The sequence below is a fragment of the Penaeus chinensis genome, chromosome 13 (genome assembly GCF_019202785.1).
Source record: "Penaeus chinensis breed Huanghai No. 1 chromosome 13, ASM1920278v2, whole genome shotgun sequence".
Classification (NCBI taxonomy): Eukaryota; Metazoa; Arthropoda; class Malacostraca; order Decapoda; family Penaeidae; genus Penaeus; species Penaeus chinensis.
Window position 1 is genome coordinate 25,212,587 of NC_061831.1, and position 17,500 is coordinate 25,230,086.

The 17,500-nt window shown below is 39.9% G+C and overlaps 1 protein-coding gene across 1 annotated transcript in view; it reads left to right on the forward strand.

Annotated features, from left to right (window-relative positions):
- The window catches only part of LOC125031631 (trichohyalin-like), a 127,254-nt gene that overhangs the window by 76,860 nt on the left and 32,894 nt on the right, over positions 1–17,500 (forward strand). The window contains exons 15-34 of the mRNA XM_047622515.1: positions 36–167; positions 757–933; positions 1,258–1,612; positions 2,008–2,407; positions 2,654–2,668; positions 2,954–2,984; positions 5,505–5,723; positions 6,061–6,186; positions 6,881–7,051; positions 7,727–7,870; positions 8,405–8,518; positions 9,735–9,885; positions 10,267–10,364; positions 10,698–10,832; positions 11,445–11,615; positions 12,407–12,534; positions 13,364–13,595; positions 15,262–15,294; positions 16,528–16,695; positions 17,039–17,182. Of these exons, the coding sequence (XP_047478471.1) occupies positions 36–167; positions 757–933; positions 1,258–1,612; positions 2,008–2,407; positions 2,654–2,668; positions 2,954–2,984; positions 5,505–5,723; positions 6,061–6,186; positions 6,881–7,051; positions 7,727–7,870; positions 8,405–8,518; positions 9,735–9,885; positions 10,267–10,364; positions 10,698–10,832; positions 11,445–11,615; positions 12,407–12,534; positions 13,364–13,595; positions 15,262–15,294; positions 16,528–16,695; positions 17,039–17,182 (3,144 nt within the window). The remainder of the gene's footprint in view (positions 1–35; positions 168–756; positions 934–1,257; positions 1,613–2,007; positions 2,408–2,653; positions 2,669–2,953; positions 2,985–5,504; positions 5,724–6,060; positions 6,187–6,880; positions 7,052–7,726; positions 7,871–8,404; positions 8,519–9,734; positions 9,886–10,266; positions 10,365–10,697; positions 10,833–11,444; positions 11,616–12,406; positions 12,535–13,363; positions 13,596–15,261; positions 15,295–16,527; positions 16,696–17,038; positions 17,183–17,500) is intronic.

Here is a 17,500-nt window from a genome sequence, read left to right on the forward strand (position 1 = left end):
ATAATCATTACATTCCCCGCGCGTGCATCTTGCAGATTCAACTGGAGCTGAACGAGCAGGAAGCCGCTGTTTTGAGACGAAAGGTGGAGGATCTGGAGAGCGAGAACGAGCGCCTTCAGAAGAACATCAAAGAAGTCCTCTCCACCACCGACTCCAAATCCAGAAAGGTAGTAGGTCTCAGCCCGTGAATAAATCCTATTTGATATTCGTGGGCGCGTGGATTTTTGAATACAGCCTCTTTTTCTTCTTCTATAAACCGCTTTCCGGTTTATTTTAGAGTGCAGTAGCTTTGATCAACTGAAGTGCAAAATGTTTTGGAAACGGGATGTAAATTTAGTAATGTATATTTTATTCTATCTTTTCATGCATTTTTTTCATCGAGTAATTATGTTGAATAATTATCAAAAGCAGTTTAAATACTCACATTAACAGCTTTTCACTGATGTTCATTTCGTTTTTGTTGGTTTGCGCTGTATTTTGGCCTTTATCAATATTTTTTTTTTTTTTTTTTTTTTTTTTTTTTTTTTTTTTTTTTTATAGCAGAGAGAAAAGGTGACAATAACAAACAAATAAATAAAAATATGAGACTCCTCTAATAAAGTCTTGTAAACTGGTTTTATTCGTTTATTTTTTCTGGCAATGATTTATAGTAATTATATAATTATCATTATTATCATTTCAATAACACTACCGCATACATATCAAAGTTTAATACATTTCCAACCCTAAACCTAACCTCCCTGACATCTCTCTCAGGCTGACGTGCCTCTCGACATCAAGAAACTGGAGAAGGAAATGGAAATCCTCAAGACAAGAGTCGAACAAACGGAAACAGAAAACGAGAAGCTGAGTGATGAAAACAAGAGACTGCAGCTGAAGGCCGTGAAGCGTCTCCCTCTGACGGGCGGCGAGACAAGCTACATCGAGAGACAGGCGAGTCTTTTGGATAACCGTCTGGGTCGCCTTTTGTTATTGCTGCTATCAGTGTTGTCATTTTCTTTGTCTTTACTGAGATAAAGTACACACAGACGATTTGTACTAAAATGGAAAGAATACTTTTAACAACTGATAATAAAACAAAAATAAACTGTGACGTTTCGACGCGACTCCTTATCAGACAGTGAAATCAAAAGTGACCGTCATCCATATCATTTATTACTACTTGAGAAATCTAGTATTTTTTTCTACATCACTGTGCCTGCTTTGCTTTTAAAGGCTACCCGCCCTCTTTCCAAAATAACGACCCCACTCCCACAGGTGATGGAGGACAAGGTGCGGCGTCTGGAGAAGAAGTTGAAGGAGGCGACCACCAAGCTGAAGGACGCCCAAGTGAACGCCGCAGTGGCCGGAGGCGAGCTCGAGGGTAAGGCCGGGGAGGCTGGAGGCGTCGCTAGCAAGAAGCTCATGGACGAAGTGAAAGAGAAAGATAATGCAATCGGGGATCTGAAAAAGAAAGTCGATAGCTTACAAGAACAGTACGATAAGGTGCGAAAAGAGTGCGATGACATGAAAAACGCTTCGGCTTACAAAGACCGGACTCCCAAGAAACCCAGAGACCTGACGCCCAAGTCCACTCTAGTAAAATGGGTTGACGAATTAGAGACCGAGTGCGGTAAGTTTATCGTGACCCCCTCCCCCCTCCTTCATATGCCTCCGAGCCGGCTCTTGAGCATGCAGATCACACAACCCGATTAGACCCTTTGATAATGCTTCCTCACTGGTTATTCATCAATGCCCCCTGTCCTAATTTTGCGTTTAATATGATTAAATTCGTTAATTTCTTTAATTTCTAAATCGACTTATATTTTTTGCCTACCATGATTCCTCTCTTGACCCATTTTGTTCCCGGTATTCTAACCTCTTTTCGTTTATGATGAGTTGCAGTTCTATATATTATTTTATTATTTTTACTACCATCTCTCACTTGGTGTGTGACAAGCCCCCTCTCCCTCCCTTATCTCATGAGCGGCACCGTGTCCCTAACCTGCCTATCTTATCTACCAACAGCCACGCTCAATGTGAAACTTAAGTTCATGGAAATTGAGAAACAAGTCTTAGAGGAAATGACGCAAAGGAAACGAGATCCGAATAACGCCGTCGATGGCGAAATGTGCCACCTGCTCTTTGCCGAGAACGAGAACCTAAAATCGCACTGCAAGTTCCTCAAAGACAAAGCCGACGCCAAGGAAGCCGAGACCCGGCAGCAGAGACGTAGAGTGAGGGAGCTCGAGGGAGAGAGGGAGAAAATGGAGGAGCAGATGAAAGGTTATAAGGAGATTGAGCAGAAAGTCGTTGAGGTACTGAACTCAGAGGAAAGAGCGTATAAGAGGGCCTCGGAATACACGCCCAAATCAGCCCTAAGACAAATGGTAGACGAACTGAATCGCGAATGTGGTAAGTCTGTTTAGTCTCGGGGCGTGCCGTAGTGATCTCAAGGCGTGGTAGACTTATGTGCAGATGTCGAGCAGCTGTCTTAGTTCACGCACGGGTTTCAAAATGGTTGCTTTTGCCACCTTTTTTTAGCGGAGAGAAATGTCTAGATCTCCTGTCTCGTTTTGTTAAAGAAACTGACCGACCCAACAGGGGAGAAAATGCAACTTGCACGAGAACATAATTTAAATTCTGTCTGTATCTGAACTCTTTTATAACTTAGCCAACAACACATCAGGTACTGCGAACAACAAAACTACATTGATTTTCACATTACACATGAATAAGGGTACTTTAACTGAAATCCAAAGCACGTAGGGTTATAACAAACATCGTTTCACCCGTTATCGCGAGAAATGCTCACATTACTGAAATACATCATATTAAAACGAAGAATACAGAAAAGGCAGAGTTGCCAACGTTTCCTCTGTGGTCTGAAAAACAACCACAAACGTTCTTTGTATCTAACATTCGTTCAATATACTGTATCACTCGAAAAAGTGGCTTTCTATGTGACTTTTAGCACGATGACCACCTCTTGTGACGAGAACAAGGTGCGCCTCCAACCCACCAAAGACATATGGCTTTCAACCTTATCGTCTATATGAGGGTTGCTAACATTACTGGCTATGTAAGGACCGCCAACCAAACTTACCGCTTATGTGAGGGCTGCCAACCCTTATTGTCTATGTGATGGCTGCTAGCTTTTCTGGCTGTTTCAGGGCCAGTGGAGTCCCCTTGCTCCCTTCAACACCCTTATTTATTCCTTGTTTTGATACGTGAATGAAATGCTTATAAAGTGCTTTTTTAATAATGTTCCCAAGAGTCTTAATCCTGATACATTTACAAAATGCATCTGAAGTGTTTCCTCAATGGTTCCTCAGTTATGGGTGTGTTCTGATGTTGTTTTTTTATTGACATCTATCACTCACGTTGTTTTACAAATCAAATATTCATATATTTAGTATATCTCATCATCTGTTTATATATAAATTCAAATCAATATCAATAACTATCTATCTATTTATATATATTTATCTATCTACACACACACACACGAATATCATACGAACAGATCTTTACCGTATATTCTCGTGGGTTCCCTTCATTTCCTTCCGTCGCTGGTGGGCTTAGTATCTTTTTTTTTTTTTAATAATTTTATATATATTATTTTCTGATTTAATTTCCTAATTTCACCTTTATTTGCTGCCTAACGCTGAAAATCATTTTAATATCCTGACTTAATGTGTTTCCGTATTGATAAACCTGAGAGAGGAGAGAGAGAGAGAGCGAGAGAGAGAGAGAGCGAGAGAGAGAGAGAGCGAGAGAGAGAGAGAGCGAGAGAGAGAGAGAGCGAGAGAGAGAGAGAGCGAGAGAGAGAGAGAGCGAGAGAGAGAGAGAGCGAGAGAGAGAGAGAGAGAGTGCAAGTGAAAGCGAGAAACAGAATGAAACCGATTACTGACGTGCACATGTGTATGTATGTGTAGGCACGGAAGAAAGAGCGAGAGCTTCTAATGTTTTCCCTCCTTTACAAGTATGAACATCCTCTTTTCAGTCTTAAAACGAAAGAGAGAAAGGGAAAGCAATGAGGGCAGCGAGAGCGTTGTTTATCTTCATGAGGTGTGCATGTGTCTGAATGATATGTTATCTTACAAGAAGAGTGAAAGGAGGGAGAGGGAGGATGGGGATGGGGGGGGGGTGCATGGGAGGGAGGGGGTATTGGAGGGGGTAGTCAAAGCAGCTGAAAGGATGGCGAAGATGAAAGCGAAAGAGGAAAGAGTAAAAAGGGGACAAAGGATGGAGGAGAAAGCAAAGAGGTAATAAAGCAAAGGCAGAGGGACGGGGGAGAAAAAGGGAGAACAAGAATAAAGATTAGGAGAGGAATAATCATTAGTGTTTCTTTTTTGACGTAGGTAGATAGATTAGAATGATAGATAATAAGGGATGAGAGACAGAGATAAACATAAAGATAGGTAGACATAAAAAGAAAGAAAGATAGATAGATAGACAGATAGATATATATAGAGAGAGAGAGGAGAGAGAGAGAGAGCGAGAGAGAGAGAGAGCGAGAGAGAGAGAGAGAGCGAGAGAGAGAGAGAGCGAGAGAGAGAGAGAGCGAGAGAGAGAGAGAGTGCAAGTGAAAGCGAGAAACAGAATGAAACCGACTGACCGTGCACATGTGTATGTATGTGTAGGCACGGAAGAAAGAGCGAGAGCTTCTAATGTTTTCCCTCCTTTACAAGTATGAACATCCTCTTTTCAGTCTTAAAACGAAAGAGAGAAAGGGAAAGCAATGAGGGCAGCGAGAGCGTTGTTTATCTTCATGAGGTGTGCATGTGTCTGAATGATATGTTATCTTACAAGAAGAGTGAAAGGAGGGAGAGGGAGGATGGGGATGGGGGGGGGGGGTGCATGGGAGGGAGGGGGTATTGGAGGGGGTAGTCAAAGCAGCTGAAAGGATGGCGAAGATGAAAGCGAAAGAGGAAAGAGTAAAAAGGGGACAAAGGGATGGGAGGAGAAAGCAAAGAGGTAATAAAGCAAAGGCAGAGGGACGGGGGAGAAAAGGGAGAACAAGAATAAAGATTAGGAGAGGAATAATCACTAGTGTTTCTTTTTTGACGTAGGTAGATAGATTAGAATGATAGATAATAAGGGATGAGAGACAGAGATAAACATAAAGATAGGTAGACATAAAAAGAAAGAAAGATAGATAGATAGATATAGATATAGAGATAGATAGATAGAGAGAGAGAGGAGATTAGAGAAAGAGAGAGTAGAGAGATACAATGAAAGAACCAAACCGTAAAATATAATGAAAATAGATATAATAACTAAAGAGAGAGAGAGAGAGAGAGAGAGAGAGAGAGAGAGAGAGAGAGAGAGAGAGAGAGAGGGGTGAGAGAGAGCGAGAGAGAGAGAGAGAGAGAGAGAGAGAGAGAGAGAGAGAGAGAGCGAGAGAGAGAGAGAGAGAGAGAGAGGGGTGAGAGAGAGCGAGAGAGAGAGAGAGAGAGAGAGAGAGAGAGAGAGCGAGAGCGAAATAGATAGATAGACAGATAGATATATATAGAGAGAGCGCATCCACCCACCACATCACCCTCCTCTCCTCCGCAGGAAGAACAACAAGCGAGGATGACATCAGACGCTACGAGGAGAAGGTCGAGTCCCTCAAGAAGGAAGTGGCCAAGGAGAAGGAGCGCTACGACGACCTCAAGACCAAGGTCGGGGACGGCAAGACGGTCGGCTTCGAGGAGCTCCGGTCCGCCCAGTCCGAGAAGCACAGACTCCAGAAAGAGGTAGTGGCTCGAGAAACAGGTTCAAGGGCGGGCTGTTTAGTCTTTTTTTTTTTTTTTCTTCTTTTGTCGGTATTTATATCTATGTTTAAACGTGTCTGTCTGTGCTTAAGAAATTGTTTATTCACGTGGATGTGTGTGCATGTGTCAATATTTGTCTATTTGTTTTTATCTATTTATATATATGTATATATGTATATGTATACACACACACACACACACACACACACACACACACACACACACACACACACACACACACACACCGCACACACACACGCACACACACACACTTACACACCCGCGCACATCCTTCTCATTAGCCCCGCTCTCCCTGCAGCTGTCGACGGCGCAGCAGACGACGGAGGTGCTGGAGAAGAAGCTCAAGGAAGCGGAGGAGAACCTCAGACTCGCGGAGAAGGCGGAGAGGAAATCGAAATACGTGTTGGAACAGCTCGAGTCAAAGGTAGCGAAGCCCCGTCCATTTGTTTTCCATTCTCCTGCTCCTTTTGTCGTTTATCAGCTCTTCTGCTCCTTTCTTTTACTTGCTCGTTTGTCTTCCTTATTTCTTCGTTTGTTAAAATTATGTGGGATAATGCCTTGTGTTTGTTTGTTAGTCTGGGATTACTCTATGATTTATACTGTTTTGTCAATAAAGACTAACCTATACCATAGCCTGTTTGATGTCTCTGTTTTTGTGTTGCAAATTGTTACTCGTATTAATACTGTTTACCTTTTCATTATGTTACATTACATTCTTTGTTAGGAAATCAGTATTAGGCTGATATCAATTAGAAAGGTGACTAACAGCATTTCATTCTGGTGCTAATAATCTATTGTAATCTTATAAAAAAACAAATAATCATATAACGGAATAACAATACGTATGCATGGCAACACACCATTGCTCTTTGTTTTGTCGTGTATATTGATGTCAATATGCTTAAATGTTTCATAAAAGACCGAGTGGTCATTAAATAGCTAACGATCAATGTTTATTTTGTTCTCTCTCGCTCGTTCTCTCTAGAGTAAACAATTGAATGTAAGCTGCCGTTTCTACCTAACACTTTCTCTCCTCCCTTTTTCCCTTTCATCTTTTGACTGTCGGCCTTTCCGGCGGCTGTCTTCCCGTTGCTCTGGCTGTCTGTGGCTTTCTGTAGCTGGAGGAAGAGAAGAACAGCCTGACCGCGGCCGAAGAACGCCAGAAGGAAATGACCATGTCTTGGCTGAGGGAGCGGGAGGACCTGAAGAAGGAGATCACGGAGGCCAAAAAGACCAAGGAGAAGGCGGAGAGGGAGCTCCGCACGGCCAAGAAATCGCGCGACCAGATGGTGAGCGTGTGGCCTTGAGGGGGACTGGCCATGTCACTGTATGGCCCCAGGATTTGGGATTTGGTGTGGTGTTCGCGTCACGGTATGGACTGAAACGCAGGTCCTGGGTATTGCGTGACTATGAAATTGGTTACGTCATTATACGGGATATGGTGCACAGGGTGGATATTGTTACTTATTCTTACTGAAAATGGCCACTGATTTGGGTTTGAATCAGGGAAGAAATGCGATATAGTTAAGGATAATGATAGTTCGATGACGAGCACCTGCCTCTCTCATGAAATAAACAGGAAAGGAAAGTCTATTAAACTCCATCCCCTTTTCATGTCTTCCTCAGCTGGAGTAGCTATTGTTCAGTAAGGGTTTTGCATTGATCAAGTTCTGCTTACAAGGATCAACGGTGCATTCAGATTCAGTATCAGTTATCATGACGTCACTTTATACCACATGGTGTGTCTTTAGTCAGTTATATGACGTGACATCACCTTATCAGTCACATGAAGTTATTAATTTTATTGATCTGACGTCCCCTTCTCATTAAGATGACGTCACCATTTCACTAATGACGTCCCCTTTTCACTCTGATGACGTCATCCCAATCAAATGGCCTCACTTATTCAGATGACGTCACCTATCTAGTCTCATGACGTCACTTCATCCCCGTTTCTCTTTAAGGAAACCATGATGGAGGATGAGAAGAGACGCACGGAAGACGTCTCGGCGACCAAGAAGAAGGATGCTGACGAGATCAAGAGGCTGAAGGCGGACAAGGAGGGATTGTCACGCGAGGTCGATGAGCTGAAGGATGCTGTCAATAAGGTGGGTTCAATTCTCCTCTCCCTACTCCTCTTTTGATTCTTTTCTCTCTCGTTTCAGTGTTTTTCTTATAACTACCACCTTTTTAGCATTATCATCCTTATCCTCCTCATCATCTTTATCTTCATCACCACTTCCCTCCTCCTCTTCATCGTCGTTATGATTCTTTTACCCCTCCTTTCGTTATGAAAATAAAAAGAAATTACCCTCTCCTTTCAAAGATCTTGCAGAACGGTCCTGTAGTGATATTATAACGTGAATAAGATAAAATACAAGAAAACTCACTGTCCCTTTGAGTTTTATAAAAAGAATATATGTAAATAGGGGAGAAAAAAAATCTAAAATCTATCAACATTTAAATTCAAAATCTAAAATATATGAAAACAGAAAAAAAGAATGAGAACAGAAAAATAAGATCCACAAATAAGTCTAATTTACCTTGACATTAGTAATAACTAAAACCTCGCTTATCAATCATTACACATCTTTATCACCTCTTATATAACCTCATCTTTATCCTCTCTTCTTCCCCTGCAGCTCGAGAAGTCAAAGGAGAACGTAAACTACAAACAAAAGCGAGACATGGAGAACTTGCGGAAGGAGAAGGAGGACCTTGAGATCCGCATGACCACCCTGGAGAGTGAGCTGAAGGTGAGGGCGAGGGAGCGTTTGTTTTTGTTATTGCCAATAGGGATGATAACTATAAATGATAATGGTGCTTATAGTAATAGTCATAATAACTATAAATATTAACGGTGCTTATAGTAATAGTGATAATAACTATAAAGGATAATGGTGCTTATAGTAATAGTCATAATAACTATAGATATTAACGGTGCTTATAGTAATAGTGATAATAACTATAAAGGATAATGGTGCTTATAGTAATAGAGATAATAACTATAAATAATAATGGTGCTTATAGTAATAGTGATAATAACTATAAATAATAATGGTGCTTATAGTAATAGAGATAATAACTATAAATGATAATGGTCCTTATAGTAATAGTCATAATAACTATAAATAATAATGGTGCTTATAGTAATAGAGATAATAACTATAAATGATAATGGTCCTTATAGTAATAGTCATAATAACTATAAATAATAATGGTGCTTATAGTAATAGAGATAATAACTATAAATTATAATGGTGCTTATAGTAATAGTGATAATAACAGTACCAATAATGCTGATGATACTGATGATAATAATGGTATTATTATTTTTAAAATATAAATGTTTTCATTATCACTATTGTTTTTTTCTGTTATCATCATAATTGTTGTAATTATTATTATTACCGTTACTTCTATTATTATCATCAAATTTATTATCATCAGCATTGGTAATATTAGTGATACTGATAATATTATGTTTTTTTGTTTTTACTGTACAAATAAAATTAAATATTTAAATGAACAGTACAACCCGCTGGTTCCTTTTCAGCCTGTTCATTTTGGAAAACCACGTATGATATATAGAATTAGTTTGTTATGAATAGATATAGTGACATTGCAAATGATGATATAAGCATTGAATCAACAACAGCAAAAGCAACAACAACACAATGAACACCACCACCAACAATACAACACTAACTACCACCACAACAGCAACACAATCAGTAAAAATAACAACAACAGTGATAACACCACCACCACCACCCCACCACCATCACCACCACCACCACGACCATCACCACCACCCCCACCCCCACCCCCCCCCCCCCACCCCCACCCCCACCACCACCACCACCAACACAACCACGACCACCACAACCACAACCACCACAACCACACCCACCCATAAAACAACAACTACAATGAAGACCAGCCCTTAACCTTCCCTCTTCCCTCGCGCAGTCGGAGCAGAAGCGGCGCGAGAGGCTGGAGAAGGACTCGGAGAGGGGCAGCTCAGTTGTTGGCTATGCTGCAAGAAAGTCCGAGACCGAAGCTAAGAAACTGAAGACCGAGCTGGAGAACGTGAAGAAGGAGTATGACGAGAAGATCAAAGGCGAGTTCTCCGAATGTTCTCTCGTGTCCTCGTTCTCGTGTCCTCGTTCTCGTGTTCTCGTTCTCTGTTCTTCTGCTTGTTCCACTCGAGATTTTTTTTTTTTGTGTGTGTGTACGTGGGGGGAGGGTCGATTTATGGGGAAATGAGACCGAAAGAGACAGGCATAAAGTGTTATCAATTTTATATTTCTTCGTACTCATTTATTGATTCTTATTACGGCTTTATGTTTTATGGGGATTTTTTTTTCTATTTTTTTTTTTTTTCTTGGCTCGAAACTTGCTTTCTTCCAAAGACCCGAGATATATCTACGAAGAATGTGAAGGATATTTTCTTTTTTTCATATTTTGATTCATGGACTGACCAGTGCTTCCTATCCCTCAGAACTGGAAAAACAGATGAAGAAGGAAAAAGAGGGACGTGAAGAACTCCAGAGCAAATACGACCTCTTGGAGGAAGACTACGTCGTGCAGAAGGCTCAGGTGAGGAACCGTGAAGGAGGAAGTAACACGGATTTTATTTTTTGTATTTGCGCTACTTATTCTATATCACTTCATCCTGAAAATATTCAAGTGTGCCTTAGTATATGTTTGAGCAAAGCATATGTTTAAGGAAAAAACGAAGGAAACAGAAACGGAAAAAAAGAAATTCACCAAACTTTAAGCCATCGCTCAATGTACCCACACGCCACGGGTGGTTTCATGGAAGGTACACTTTTTCCCATCGCCTGGGGAAGGAAACCAGCCATGTTTCACCGAGATCGACCGCTACTGAACCTCGAAAAACACTCATACCTTATTTTAATCCTTTCCTAGATGACGGTCGGCATTGAGGATGACTACCAAGCCCTCAAGAAGGACCATGACACGATAGAGATCGAACTGAAGACGTTGCGGGAAACCTACAACATAAGACAAGACACTTGGATCAAGGAGAAGCTCGACATGCAGGTGAGAATATTAAGGAAAGCTCTGATAAAAAAAAAAAAAAAAAAAAAAAAAAAAAAAAAAAAAAAAAAAAAAAAAAAAAAATCAATGCGGATCGTGAGAAAACAATATGATCCGTCTTGTCTGCTGATATGATTGGCAGTATTATATTTCATTTCCGTGCTGATTTAATGATTTATATACATGTGCGTCCATTGGTCCAATAGTCAGATAATCTATGCATCGAATTTTATATAAGCATACATATCTGTGAAAAACTGTATATGAAACTAAATAGATCTTTGATTTTTTTGTTGCCATGGATATTATTCTGTAAAGTATTATCATTATGCAATGTTGCTATGAATATCACCGCCTCTCACTACTCAGAAAATGTTGTAATTGGAAGCCTGTTAAGATAGTATATAAGTAAATAGGTAAAATAAGAACAAATAAACGGAACAAATAAAAACACAGAGCAAGAGAGAGAAAAAAGAAAACCAATACAGTAATGATACGATTAATACACAAAACAAAAGAGAACAAGAAAAAGCAATAATAACCAGACAAAAAACAAGAAATGCAACAGCAGATTATCCTATATCATCGCCCCCCCCCCCCCCCCTTGTCTCGCAGGAGCAACTTAAAGACCTGGAGAATCGCCTCAACAAGGTGTCCATCGACCCGACGTCGTACTCGGAGAAGAAGCGACTCAAGGACATCATCGAGGACAAGAACCAGCAGATCGAGAAACTAAGGCGCGACGTCGACGGCGTCAAAGACCAGGCGTCCTTCTACAGGAGAGAGGTGGGGATTTTTTTTTTTTTTTTTTTTTATTATTATTTTTTTTTTTCTTGACGAAGGTTATCGTATATAAGTATGAATTTTGATTCATATTTTACATGTAGATAACTTTTATAGAACCCGAAGGACATTGAAGTATACCGCTGGGGCGAGGGATGAATTTTATCTGTAAAATTTTAAACAAAAGATGCTTTAAAACTATTCCAGCCAAATAGTATACGAAACATACGTTCGATTTTTTGGATGTTACATTCTTCTGTAATAACCCTGGGGGTTATTAGCTGATCGCATCCTTTCTCGTCGGGGATATAATATTTTTAGGAGGGCTCAATATATATATATATATATATATATATATATATATATATATATATACATACATATATATGCATATATATATATATATATGCATATATATATATATATATATATATATATATATATATACATGCACACATATACGCATACATACACACCCACATATATATATATGCACTTATACATACATGTATGTATATATATATACATATATGAACATATATGTATATATGTATGTGTGTGTGTGTGTGTGTGTGTGTGTGTGTGTACATATATACATATGTATATACATTATACGCACGCACGCACACACACACACACACACACACACACACACACACATACACACACAGATGTATATGTATATGTATATGTATATGTATATGTATATATATACATTTATATATATATATATATATATATATATATATATATATATATATATATATATCACTCTTACCTTTTCCTCCGCACAGTCTGAGGAGCTTCGGCGGAAAGTGGACGACTTGGAGAAGCTGAACGAGCTGAACGAGAGGCGGACGAACTCGCTGAGCACGGCGGACAAGACGTCCTTCGACACCACCATCAGAGAACTGAGATCGAGGTGAGAGATCGAGTCGGCGTTTGTCGTTGTAGGAAAGTCTTGTTTTGTTTATCTTTTTTTCGTTGTGAATTTTTCCAGGACGTTTATGTATTTTTGTTTCATTAATGTTATGTTTTTAGTTCTTTCTTTTAGTAAGCCATTTATTCGGTGATCCATTTAGCTATTCAATTAGTTTAGACCTGTTCTGTTTTAGCTTAGCCAGTTCATTTCACGTAAGCTTAGTCCAGTCCAATGTAGTCCTTTCCATTGCATGTAATTCCAACCCAGTTTCAAACACTTTACTCCAGGCCAACCAGTCAACTGCGAAAGTCCTTAACTGACTGATTAATTGATTCAGTCATTCATTCATTCACTGGCAGTCAGCCAACTAATTAACTAAGCAGTATGATTTGAAAGTTTGATGATTAATTAGAATCAACTGATGTATAAAATATTTCCTTCAAAACCGTAGCTAAAATAACAGAGGGAAAGCATCCAATTCTGAAATAACTCACATTCCCACAAAATATCTACGAAAACTTGAAAGAAGAACAAATAATTAATGAATAGATAAAACTACTTAAATAAGTAAATAAGCAAATAAATGAATAAATCAACGAATAAGTGAATAATTGAATAAATATACACATAAATAAAAAGATAAGAAGATATATTGAAAAATAAATAATAATTGAATAAATTAATTAATAGATAAAGAGAAACATCGATAAACTGATAAGCAAATGAATAAATAAACAAAATGACTAAATAAGTGAATAACGAATAAACAATTCATTAATCAGATATAACGAACTCCCTTTTTTTCTCCAACCCTCACCCATCTCCTCAGACTCTCAGCCTCGGAGAAGAACTACAAGACCGAGCTGACGAAGATCAAGATGAAGTACGACTCGAAGCTCAAGGCCATGACCGAGGAAGTGTCCACCCTGACGCAGCACATGACCAAGTACAGGAGGGAGAGAGACACTTACAAGGAGATGCTGGACGGAGCGCAGAGGAACATCGCCGAACTCAAGGGGAACGTCACTTACAGGACCTCGCGGGCTGACAACGCAACGGAGGTGATGTTCAAAGATTCGATTTGTGTTATTTTATTTATGTACATATATATTTTTTTCTTTTTCTGGGGGGTGTAGGTTGGGGGTGGGGAGGGGGGTCGATTATGTTATTTATGTTTATTTATTTATTTATCTAATTATTTTATATATCTATTTTTATTTATTTATTTACTTATTTATTTATTTATTTATTTATTTTTTAGTTTAGTTTAGTTTTGTTTTAGTTTTAGTTTTGTTTTGGGGTTTTGGTAGTGCTGTTGAGGGGACACTGTTGGACTTGTTTATTAGATCTGTTTTGTTGGTTTGTGTGTGTCTGATCACTATGTTTATCTGTCTGTCTGTCTGCCTGTCTTTCTCTTTCCTTTTCGTTTATTTTCTCTATCTCTGTCACTTCTCTTCCTCTGCTCTTATTTCCCTCCCTCCCTCTCTTATGCTCACTCCCCCCTCACCTCTCTCTTTCTCTCTCACTCTCTCTCTCTCTCACTCTCACTCTCTCTCTCACTCTCTCTCTCTCTTTCTCTCTCTGTCTCTCTCTCTCTCTCTCCCTCTCTTCCCTTCTTCCACTCCCTCTTCCTCTCCCTCTCACTCTCCCTCACCCTCACCCTCACCCTCACCCTCACCCTCACCCTCACCCTCACCCTCTCCCTCTCTCCCTCTCTCTCTCTCTTTTCCTACCTGCCTACCTACCTAATGTCTATTTACATATCTATGTGTTCTTAGCATGTCTATAGGTTTGGGTAAAGGGGGAAGTTGAAGTCAAAGGGAGGAAGGGAGGGGGGAGGGTTACGAAAGGGTTGCAACTGTGTTTGAGAGAGATGTTGGGTGACCTTAGGCTCTGGATCTACTGTATATATTATCTTGTAATACTACTGAAATAACTGTAACTAGGCTAATGGAGGATAAGCTTACTAATTACACAAACTGGAGAACTAAGATGATTGTATTCCCTCTTGTGTTATTTTAAGAAATAGTTTAGTGAGGGTACTTATATACTGTTGTTCTTATGACTGTGGTACCTGGAAGTAGGTGGTTAGGTAGTGTGTCTTAAATAAACAGATGGTATATATGCATGGGGCAAAATAATCGTCTCTACTGGGTCTGCAATAGTCTTTCTTTTCTTCTTCATACTTTCTATTTAGTCTTCCAAACCTCTATCTTCCTTCAGTAATTTGTGCCTTTTGTCTACTTATAACGAGAGCTTAAGAATCCACACATTTATTTAGTCACTTTCTCTCCAAGTTAGATCCACCTTAAGTATCTCCTTTCAGTGTTAGATTTCTTAGTTCTCTGTGGCAGATTAGCTCCTTGTGTTTATCGAGTTTATCCTTTGATAGATGCGTCTTCGTCTTATCTCTAGATCAGACCCAATAACAGAGTGATAAAAAGTGTATTGTACAAGTGATGGCTTCTTTGCTTTCGCTGCCGTAGGGGTATAGTAGGTTCTTCCATTTGCTATATTTAAGGAAGAGAAAACTTAACACTAGATTTTGACTGTTGTAAAGAAAGTCTCGCGAAGTCCACAACTCTTAAAAGTCTTTGAGTAATATGATCAGAGAGGAAATATTATTCCCAATCTTTTTTCTTTTTTTTTCACTAAAAGCATTGTGGATTTCGTCAGCACTTTAAACCTTTGTTAGTTCAGGGTCAGTAACCAAACTTTTACTCATAGATCGCGGCGGTCCAGCGTGTGGCCGACCTCAAGGTAAAAGTAAAGATAAAAAAAAAGAGAAAAAAATGCACAAACGAGCATAAGGCAAAACTTGACCCCCTGTGCTGTCATGTGCCTACCAAGTGTCTGTGTCATTTCCACCATTAGGAAACAACTCATGTGTTTTGTCATGTATTTGTAGGACTTTGATGAGAATATATCAAACACATGTCACAAAATTTATCTCAGGAATTTCAATATATAACCTTAGGCAATCTTTGATCCAAGTTATCAGAGGGTGTGTCACCAGCACCAGAATGGGCCCTTGGGCATAGACACTTGAAGGCACTGAACCTCGCACTCTGCCTTTAGAACTTAAGCTGTTTGTTAGTTGACTCAGATAGCCATGCAATCGCTTCTCGCCGCCGCCACTAAAGGTTCCAGTGATCTTTCCTGGCCTCGTCTCTCCGCCGGGCCGCCCGAGCGCCCACGCCCGAGTGGCCCCGCCCGTGTGGCTCTCGGCGGCTGTCCTGTCTGAGCTTCGGTGTCAGTAAAGTGTCATATGAAGTGTCACTAACGAGGTTGAACCTCCTTGTACTCTTGACAGCCCTGCTTAGTCTTAAACAACTTTGCTTAGTGACACTAATCATCAGAACAGCAGCTCCTGAACTGCTCATGATCTTACTTAACCTAAGGTCATCTTTAGAGTCAACAATAACATAGAGAAGCTTGAGCATAAGCTTTAATCAGAACTTCAGGTATCGGTACACTTAATGGGATGTCGGGAAAAAAATAAACAAAAATGCATAGCTGCATTTTATGACAAAAAATTAAAAAAGAAAGAAAAAAAGCTCCAACTGCAGATTTTAAAGGTTTTGAAATAACACTCGTTTTTAACCTCACCATAAACTGTTCATTCTAGTCAGGTTTCATTCTCAGGAATAAAAAAAAAATGTAAATCACTCCAGAACTGTCACGTGCACATAACAATATTCTTTGATTACATACATACATACCCCGTGGGATTCTCATAGATTCCTTAGACCGACAAAACATGAATTCAAATAACCTTCCTGGGTTCTCTCCGGGGCACCTCTATAGTTGGAGCTTTCCACCCCTAGTGTCATTTCGATAAGCTTCCCCTGCAATAAACGTGTCCCGCCCTCACTTCACATGTTACAACCTAGCTGAGAGTTCTTCCCTTTTTTCCAAATTTCTCTTCTCACCCTGAAAGCTTTTTCTTTCAATACTAACGCCTCCGTGCGCCGCTGCCTCTCCTACTCACAGGCGCAACAGCATCTGATCGAGACCCAAGAACTGCAGTCACAGATCACGGAGCTCGAGGACAAGCTGGCCGACTCCCGCCTCGAGAGCACCAAGATCAAGAACGAGCTCGTCGACCAGAAGACCAACTTCGAGATCCAGCTGTGCGACCTGCAGACGAAGCTCAACGAGGTGGGAGGCTTCTGTGTTCGTTAATTCCAGCTGCTCTTTCTTCTGCTTCTCTTTTTCTTTCATTCTATTTTTATTTTTCTCTTTATAACTTTTTTTTTCTTTTCTTTTCCTTTTTCTATTTTTTTTCTTATTTTTCTTTTCCTTTTCTTTTTTCTTTTCTTTTTCCTTCTCTCTCTCTTTCTTTTTATCTTTCTCCTTCATATTCCTCTTCCTCTTCTTTTCTTTACAAAACCATAGAGAATCCGCCTATGGCAGATATTTGATTCATAAGAAAACAAGCCTATATCAACGCCGTGTATCCGTGCAAGTGCTGAAAAAACTAAAACTCCTGGCCTTCCCCCAGTACGAGGAGGACCGTCTACTGGTAGGCGGAAGCAGGCGCGTACCGGGCCTCAGGACTCGCCTCGAACTCAACTGGCAGAAGGAGCGCGAGGAGCAACAGAGGCTCATTCAGGAGACAGCCACACTCGCCAAGGATCTCAGGCAGGTGAGTCCGGCCCGATGCCGTGTCCTGGTGTTAGGCCTTCCTTGTCGCAAAATGGCTGATGAAACGGGTGCTTGTGATATGGTGTATGGGAATATGTTTTCTTAGAATTATGTGTTTATATATATATATATATATATATATATATATATATATATACATATTAAATTTTCTGGAAGCAATTGTTCCAGTGAACCTGATTAAGAAGAAGAAAAAAAAAATAGAATAAAAGGAAAAATAGAAAAATGAGGCAATCCCGTAAAACATCACTTTTTCTAGTTTTCAGTTCTAAACTACACAAGAAAACAGAAGTGTTCAGTG